Genomic DNA, 9,826 nt, shown 5'->3' on the forward strand with positions numbered 1-9,826 from the left:
TAATAAAACATTTAAAAAATAAAAGTAGAAAGTACCTGAGATTCAAGTGGAATGAAGGAAATATTTATTTCTTTACATCTTCTTACTGACTTGGAGCAAGAAGCCTTAATTTTGTTAAAGAGACTGTCAGGGCAGACTGAGAGGAGGAAAAAAAATCAAAGTATATAACTGCATTTAAATTTTCATTCTTTTGAATAAGTCATTCCAACATCCAAGAATATTTATTTTTATATATAATTACTGACTTTCACAAAGTAATTTACTATGAGGATAGAGATAATATGTAAATACTGCTTTTCACTTTATACAGCAGATAAATTCTAGTAATGAGCACTGTAACAGAAATTCCATTTTCCCCATTCATATCCACCATAACCTAAGATGTGTTTCCTTACAGAGCTGTTAACACAGCAAGCTAAAATTGTCAGGAAGGAAAATCAAGTCCAAACTAAGGACTTAATAAACTTTTGAAGGACTTTCAGAGCTTCTTAGGAATTCACACTTTTCTATATCTGCCACTAAGTGTAGCCACACCATACAAATTTTTCATCTTTCCTTGCATTATAGGGCTTTCTTCAATGTGAGGAAATTCCAAGCCTCCAAACTAGTAAATTCTGCACCCTAGAGCCGTCTTCCACTTGCCCCTGCCTTTTACCTAACTGCTTATAGTTTCACTAAATCTAGGTTGGAGTATTAACCATGGGCTTCTACTATCTTTTAACACGATGTTCTTTAATTTCAAGATTCCTTAAATTAAAAGAGGCTTCACACATTAAAGTTTATCAACTCCATAAACATGATTTCTGTGTAACAAGGTTACTTAAATGGCAAATACTTATGATATGGCATTTTCTAAAATGCAAACTGCTGCTAGGTATGAGATAAATAATAATTTACAGGAAAAATAAGCTAGAAAGCTGCTTTTTATTTGAATCTACAGCATAGAAAAAGAAATGTGATAGATTTTCTCCCTTACTGTTAGCAAACAGATGACAGTTTCTTCACTGCATCTCCCAAAGGGTCTTATAATATACTTTATTATACAGTCAAATCCCCAGTTGTAACTTTGGTTTAAAGAAGAATTCTCCCTGTTATTGGAACAGAATTTGAGGGATAGCTCTCTCTGTCAAACCCCTCTCCCCTGTACACCAGCAAAAATGACCATCTTCTGAAACTAGTTTGGAATGATTTAATTTTCTATCACCTTATCATGAATTAGGATAGAAATAACCTTAGGATAGAATTTTTAGATTCTTTCTAATCTAACTAGAACAAACAATAAATACAAAGTCACTACTATTAAAATTAGCCTAAGAAATATTTCATAATTAGTAGGATTTGAAATAATGAAGCAATAACTTTTACAAAGCTACTTACAGTCAGTGAAGTAGATATACGCTGCTTTATATTTGTTCTCTGATTTACCTCCAAAATCACGTAAAAAACAGTCTACAGACTGAAAAAAGGTTGGATGTTAATATACATTTTATCAAATACTAATTTAAATGTGCTACTTTTGAAATAACTAAGATTATTTTGATGATAAAGTAAAACCTTAATTGTCAAAACTGTAACTTACAAACTGATTTTTTAAGATGCTATGTTATCTAGCCACTTACAGTGAGAAGTGAAATAAGTAGTAAGGTAAGATATATGAACAGAGAGTGCTCTTTTGGTGATGAGGAGACCTAAGAATGGTCAAGTAACTAAGAAGCTGAAGCAACATAGAAGACAAGACTACTGGAAGAAAATGAATGTACGGTGAAGTATTACCTACACAGATAATGAAACCATCGAGACTACTACTGGAGAAGTGTTAAAGAGACTGCCAATGAGCTAAGAGCTAAAATTGCCAAGAGGGATTAGAATGAAAGACTAAAAGGTTAGCAGACTACGAGCAGGAAAGCAGGTAATATACTCTAACAGTATCTGCCTCTCTGCTGGTAGTTTTCAAGATACAACAGTCTGAAAGCAAAAACAATTTAATCTTCTCATCCATCTGTTCCTTTCTGTCTCCCTGCAACTCCTACAACCAGTATATTTCTGTTAGAGTTCATTAATGTATCCTGCAAGTCTCTTATCTTCCCCACCATGATTTCCATGATTTTTTTTTTTTTTTGCTTTGAGATACTTTTTTTTTTTTTTTTAATATTTATTTACTATTTTGGTTACTCTGGATCTTAGTTGCGGCAAGTGAACTCTTAGTTGAGGCACGTGGGATCTAGTTCCCTGTCCAGGGATTGAACCTGGGCTTCCTGCATTGGAAGCGCAGAGTCTTAGCCACTTGATCACAAGGGAAGTCCCGAGATACTTCGTTTTTATCTTAAAGACTATCAATTAAAATTTCCATAGTGATTATCCTCCTCTACAGTCAACTACTTAACTAAGAAAATATACTTCAGAGCTTCAGAAAGTTTTTACATGTTACACCAGAGTCTTAAGTGTACTATTTTCTGTTCAGATTATCACCCTTCCTTCCAAGCTCTTGTATTTTGCCATATGTATCCTCTTCTCATTCTTACTAAACCTTCTCTCTCAGGTCACTTGACCCACTTAGATGTGTGGTTGCTTCCATGTCAGCTCAGCTAACACTTAGGTTTAGTTGTTGGGAGTATCCTAAAGAGAGGCAGTACCATAAGAAGAAGGTAAACAGGTTTCTCTTCGTGAGGGCTATAAGTATAAAAGAAAACAAACCACCCATCTGACCTTTCCCTAGCTTCCCTGATGGCTCAGAGGTTAAAGCGTCTGCCTGCAATGCAGGAGACCTGGGTTCTATCTCTGGGTCAGGAAGATCCCCTGGAGAAGGAAATGGCAATCCACTCCAGTATTCTTGCCTGGAAAATCCCATGGGCAGAGGAGCCTGGTGGGCTACAGTTCACAGGGTTGCAAAGAGTTGGACACGACTGAGCGACTTCACGTTCACATTCACAGATCTTTTATAACCAAAACTCTTCCTAAAATCTGTCATTTCATGACCCTTGCCTGAGAACTCTCTGTAGCTAGTCTCCAGATGCTTGCCCAGCCCCTGAGGAAGGAAATCTCACACCAAGTTTCTCTACAAGTGCCCAAAGAGTCCAAGGCTTCACATGTACCCATAGGTCTATAGGACCCAAAAGATAATTGATTCAGGACAGGAAGAGAAACTGGAGTTGGTTGTGGGAGATAAAGGAGTCACACTTAGATATTATTTTCTCTGAATTCTTTGATCCTTTCCTGAATATTTAATTCTGTATCCTGCTTTCTGTCACTTACATTAAAAATGAACATTTACATAGATCATTAAAATTTTCTAGAAATCTCATTTTCAATGGTCACATGGTCTTTCCTACCATTATGTGTTAATACTAAGAATTTCTCTGGATTTTAGGAATTTAGTTTGACCATTTACGGATTTTTTTTTAACAATAAATTTTACGATTCAGAACGTTTTAAGGTTCTTGATATGGCAAGTTATTTTCCAAAATGGTTGTATTAATCTATACTCCCACTAGCAGTGTATAGTAGTTTCTGCTCCATTATCCATTGACAATGCATATTGAGAGCTAGATAAGATACATAGATAAGACAAATAAATAAATGTCTAAATATACACACACACTTTTTTTAGTCCCTCTGCCAATTTAGTAAGTGAAAATGGTGCTTTTAACTTTCATTTTTTTCTGAGCATAAATTTTCTTACAAAATTATATTACAGATAAGATACAAAATGTCATTAAAATCTACCAGCAGCCAACATGTAGGGATTACATAGTAAATATTTGGGTTTTTCCCTACTGTCTGCTAGAGTTAGAAGAAACTGGAAGTGTAAAATTAACATTTTTATTCTAAGAATAAGCCAAAGGATGTGTTGGAAAATGCACTCTCAGATACTATACAGAATAAATGAATCTGATACTTTATATGACTCTAAAAGCTTGTTGACTTTAAGTATGAATTAAATCATGGTTAGATTATAAATTTTAAAAATTCCTTTCCTATAAAAAATATATACACATACATATATATGCATATATGTGTGTATACACATACATATGTATGTGTATGCCATAGGGAAATAACTAACACTAATGAAAGATTAATCCAAGACTATTTCTTTTACATACACTTCTATTCTCCTAAAATCATGGTTGACTAGAAACTACATGAGTAACAAATTATTCAAAGAAACTTTGAAACTCTATTGTTTTATACAAATAAATTCTGCTTTCATATAGGGGAGAAAGGAATTCTTTCACATATATTCCCATTGAGAAGAATGCAAATAAAACAATCTTCTAACTCGAAAGATTTTCTTACACAAACTAGTTTATAATACTACCTGTCTAATGAAGGACATTTTATTACTTTAAATTTTCTAAGAGAAAATCACATCTATGGTGAAAGTTTTGAAGAACATACTGTTTAGATTCAAAACACTCACCTTTGATGTTGGAGAGATAAAATAAAGAGCTTTCATTTGTCTGACAGGTTCTCGATTTTTATAAATATTCTCCACAACTAACAAAAAAAAGTCCAAAATATAAACAAAAGAATTATATTTGACTTAGAGTCTCAGTTTTCACATTACAAATTATGGCATTTAATAGCTGTCTTCAAAAGTCTATTATGAAGAGCAAATTTAAATAAATGAGTTAAACAATGATGAGTTATGGATGATAATATGATTATGAATATTACAATATATTGATACTTTCCCCAAAATGTAAGAAAAATTAAAATCTCATTAACACAATCCTGCCTGGTGGAAGACAGCAACTGTGGCAGTGTTATTTTTCATAACCCTACACTAAAGCTGATTTAAATTTGCAATTGCCTCATATCCAGGTAATAAAGAGAAGGTTAAAAAGTCAGTATTACACACTTGGAAATATGCACAAAAGTTGATTTTATGACATAAATCTTACTATCCATTTAAAAACAAAACATGAAAACCACAAACATCAGCCAAAATACTTAAGTAAACTTACTGCATCAACACACAAAACTATAACGAATATATAAAACAATAAAAAATTTGAAGAACAAACTCAACAAGGCAAGTGACTTAGTCTTGGTTAGGGGTGCTTAATTATATGTCTCAGCTGAGGGGAAAAATCCTGACTTACAGAGGTTATTCTGAAGATTCACAAAGAAAAGAGTGTCCAGAATAATTATAGCTAGAGTTACTAAGAAAATAAGACATAATCCCCTAAGAAACACAATTACTAACTAAAATTTATTAATACTTTAAACTCTCCTTATCATAATAAAAAAAAAAGTTTTTCATGGTGAGTATTTGAAACACTTACCAGTTATACCCTCTGCTAGAAGATCTGTCATTTTGCAACATGATGCCAAAAGCTTAGTGGTAAATTCATCTAGAAGCAATATCTTAAAATGAATATAAATTAAGCAATAGTATAAGCATTTGACTGCCAAGAATTCACAAAAGACATAATTTAATGCATTAAATATACTCAAATTTCATAATCTTTTTATAACATAAAATTAAAATATCAGGAGAGCAAGCAAAATTATCTCAACTCATTTAACTTTCATGACTTAGAAATTTATTTCCTCAATATACGGTCATATAATATTATACATAAGTAAGCAATATTTTCACTTTGAAGCAGAATTTGTTCACTTCAAATGTATCTTATGTTGAACATCAAATTTTCTTAAAATCATAAAATGCTGCTTGTGGTGGAATAATTGTTCTAGGCACTGTTCTAAGCACTTTTCATGAATTAATTCATTTAATATTTACAACTACTCTATGTTACTACCATCCCTATTTTACAGATAAAGAAACAGGCATAGAGCCATCAAGTAATTTGCTCAAGAAGCCACAGCTAATAGGAGGTTAAGTTGGGATTTGAAGGCAAACACTATGGTTCTAACTCTGTATTTTATACAAGCGTAATAAGTAAAAAATATGTACAAGCCCTCAATAAAGGTTTCTAGTGTTATGCAAATTCTATGTGACTATGTAAATCCTACCTTCCATTCGCCTTCTTTCTTGCAGTCATCAAACACTGTTGCTTTTATCTCTGCAAAGAAAAAGAGAACTATTTAGGAATCTTAATAAATTGTTAGAATAACTACTCAAAATGTTCAAGATGGCTGGGAAATATCACTTGCAATTGCTCAGCTTCATAACTGCTCAGCTTTACATATACATGAGTAAAAACCCAGTTCTCTTTAATACTTAACCTATACGGTACATTTAAACCATAATATATTTTAACTTTTTGAGACTAAAAATATTAAAAAGGCTAATATAATTATTGTCCTTTACAGCATCGGACTTTAGTTTCACCACCAGACACATCCACAATTGAGTGTTGTTTCCACTTTGGCCTAGCCACGTCATTCTTTCTGGTGCATGCGGGCTCAGTCACTCAGTTGTGTCGGATTCTTTGAGACCCCATGGACTATAGCCAACAAGGCTCTTCTGTCCATGGGATTTTCCTGGCAAGAATACTAGAGTGTGTTGCCATTTCTTCCTCCGGCAGACCATGTTTTGTCAGAACTCTCACCATGACCTGCCCATCTTGGGTGGCTTTGCACAGCATGGCTCATAGCTTCACTGAATTATGCAAGCCCCTTCACCAAGACAAGGCTGTGATCCATGAAGGCAATACGTGAACCGAGAACTTCCAGATGTTCAAGCTGGGTTTCAAAGAGGCAGAGGAACAAGAGATCAAATTGTCTATGTTTAGTGAATCATGGAGAAAGCAAGGGAGTTCCAGGAAAACATTTAATTCTGCTTCATCCACTATGCTAAAACCTTTGACTGTGTGGATCACAACAAATGGAAAAATTCTTAAAGAGATGGGAATACCAGACCACCTGACCTGCCTCCTGAGAAATCTGTATGTGAGTCAAGAAGCAACAGTTACAATTGGACATGGAACAACTGGTTGAAAACTGGGAAAGGAGCATGACAAGACTGTATACTATGATCCTGCTTATTTAACTTATATGCAGAGTATATCATGCGAAATGCCAGGCTGGATGAATCACAAGATGGAACTAAGATTGTTGGGAGAAGTATTAACAACCTCAGATATACAGATGATACCACTCTAATGGCAGAGAGTGAAGAGGAACTAAAGAGCGTCTTGATGAGGGTCAAAGAGGAGAATGAAATAGCTGACTTAAAACTCAACATTCAAAAAACTAAGATCAGGGCATCCAGTCCCATCACTCAATGGCAAATAGAAAGGGAAAAAGTGGAAGCAAGGACATATTTTATTTTCTTGGGCTCCAAAATCACTGTGGACAGTGACCACAGCCATGAAATGAAAAGACACTCTTTGGAAGGAAAGCTATGATAAACTGAGACAGCGTATTACAAAGCAAAGATATCATTTTGCCAACAAAGGTCCATATAGTCAAAGCTATGGCTTTTCCAGTGTTGGATGTGAGAGTTGGACCATAAAGAAGGCTGAGTGCCAAAGAATTGATGCTTTTGAATTGTGGTGCTAAAGAAGAATCTTGAGAGTCCCTTGGACTGCAAGGAGATCAAACCAATCAGTCTTAAAGGAAATCAACTGAATATTCATTGTAAGTACTGCTGTTGAAGCTCCAATATTTTGGCCACCTGATGTGGAAAGCAAACTCAGTGGAAAAGATCCTGATGCAGAGAAAGACTGAAGGCAAAATGAGAAGAGAGCAGCAGAGGAAGTGATGGTTATATAGTATCACTGATACAATGCACAAGAATTTGAGCAAACGCTGGGAGTCAGCAGAGGACAAATGAGCCTGGAGTGCTACAGTCCATGAGACTGCAAAGAGTCAGACACAACTTAGAAAGTAAACAACAATAATATTTAATTATATAAACACATCTGGAAAAAATTTCTGCAAGTATTATTTGACTTGGTTTCCCCAACTCTACTTAAATCCTAAGTAAACAAGATGAAAACAAAAAACCTGCAGGAAAATCCCTAACCAGCTCATTACTAAATTACATCTGACAAATGAAACCAGGTAAGTAAGTTTCTTCCTGATTTACTTCATTACAATTTTCAAAAATGTGTTACAGCATTCAGTTCAGTCGCTCAGTTGTGCCGGACTCTGCGACCTCATGGACTATATAGCATGCCAGGCTTCCCTGTCCATCACCAACTCCTGGAGCTTGCTCAAATTCATGTCCATTGAGTCAGCGATGGCATCCAACCATCTCATCCTCTGTCGTTCCTTCTCTTCCTGCCTTCAATCTTTCCCAGCATCAGGGTCTTTTCCAATGAATCAGTTCTTCACATCAGGAGGCCAAAGTATTGGAGTTTCAGCTTTGGCATCAGTCATTCCAATAAATATTCAGGACTTATTTCCTTTAGGATGGACTGGTTTGACCTCCTTGCAGTCCAAGGGACTCTCAAGTTTTCTCAGCTTTCTTTAAAGTCCAATTCTCACATCCATACATGACTACTGGAAAAACCACAGCTTTGACTAGATGGACCTTTGTCAGTAAAGTAATGTCTCTGCTTTTTAATATACTGTCTAGGTTGGTCATAGCTTTTCTTTCAAGGAGCAAGTGTCCTTTAATTTCATGGCTGTAGTCACTGTCTGCAGTGATTTTGGAGCCCAAGAAAATAGTCTGTCACTGTTTCCATTGTTTCCCCATCAATTTGCCATGAAGTGATGGGACCAGATGCCATGATCTTCATTTTCTGAATGTTGAATTTTAAGCCAGCTTTTTCACTCTCTTCTTTCACATTTATCGAGATGCTCTTTAGTTCCTCTTCACTTTCTGCCATAAGGGTGGTGTCATCTGCATATCTAAGGTTATTGCTATTTCTCCTGGCCAGAATACTAGAGTGGGTAGCCTTTCTCTTCTCCAGGGGATCTTCCCAACCCAGGGATGGAACCCAGGCCTTCCACATTGCTGGCTTATTCTTTAGCAGCTGAGCCACCAGGAATACGGGAGTGGGTAGCCTATCCCTTCTCCAGCAGATCTTCCCGACCCAGGAATCAAAGTGCTTCCATTGCAGGCAGATTCTTTACTAACTGAGCTAACAGGGAAGCCCAAGAAAGATAGTACTGTCTTTTGATCCCATGAACTGTAGCCTACCAGGCTCTTATGTCCATGGGATTCTCCAGGCAAGAATACTGGAATGGGTTGCCATTTCCTTCTCCAGGGGAACTTCCCAACACAGGACTGAACCCAGGTCTCCTGCATTGCAGGCAGATGCTTTACTGACTGAGCTATGCAGAAAGTCCAATGTTACAGCATTAGGATACAAATATTCAGATCTATAATGAATAAATATTAGCAATGTGTTCCTTGCAATGATTTTCAAAATTAATCTAAAAATATGTATTTTAAATTATTAAACAGTACACAAAGGCAATCCACATAAATACATGTTATTCTACTTGGTAAGACAAAAATTTCCCACATTTAATGTTCTATTAATTTACAATTAACTTTGAAAACTGTAGTAAAATTAAATATAAATTATAGCAACTTGTGTTTTTCCTTAATTCTTGATAATGAGATATTTATACAATGCATTTCTATTTAATTTATATTTGTTTCACTTCATACTTCTGGAAATTTACCATAAAGTTTTTGGCATCGTGTTAAAAATGACATGTCCAAGTAGAGGGTATATTTGATAAGGATATGCAGATGACACCACCCTTATGGCAGAAAGTGAAGAGGAACTAAAAAGCCTCTTGATTAAAGTGAAAGTGGAGAGTGAACAAGTTGGCTTAAAGCTCAACATTCAAAAAACGAAGATCATGGCATCCGGTCCCATCACTTCATGGGAAATAGATGGGGAAACAGTGGAAACAGTGTCAGACTTTATTTTTTGGGGCTCCAAAATCACTG

At 35.4% G+C, this 9,826-nt stretch overlaps 1 protein-coding gene across 2 annotated transcripts in view; it reads right to left on the reverse strand.

Annotated features, from left to right (window-relative positions):
• Positions 1-9,826, reverse strand: part of STXBP3 (syntaxin binding protein 3) — a 54,458-nt gene that overhangs the window by 31,620 nt on the left and 13,012 nt on the right. Inside the window, exons 2-6 of one of the 2 annotated variants that reach the window (XM_010830934.1) lie at positions 5,983-6,032; positions 5,289-5,370; positions 4,421-4,497; positions 1,378-1,456; positions 36-136 (exon numbers count right to left, since the gene is read on the reverse strand). In XM_010830934.1, coding sequence (XP_010829236.1) covers positions 36-136; positions 1,378-1,456; positions 4,421-4,497; positions 5,289-5,370; positions 5,983-6,032 — 389 coding nt within the window. The remainder of the gene's footprint in view (positions 1-35; positions 137-1,377; positions 1,457-4,420; positions 4,498-5,288; positions 5,371-5,982; positions 6,033-9,826) is intronic. The other variant, XM_010830935.1, reaches the window with a different exon arrangement.

This window comes from Bison bison, unplaced genomic scaffold (assembly GCF_000754665.1).
Source record: "Bison bison bison isolate TAMUID 2011002044 unplaced genomic scaffold, Bison_UMD1.0 scf7180017864519, whole genome shotgun sequence".
NCBI lineage: Eukaryota > Metazoa > Chordata > Mammalia > Artiodactyla > Bovidae > Bison > Bison bison.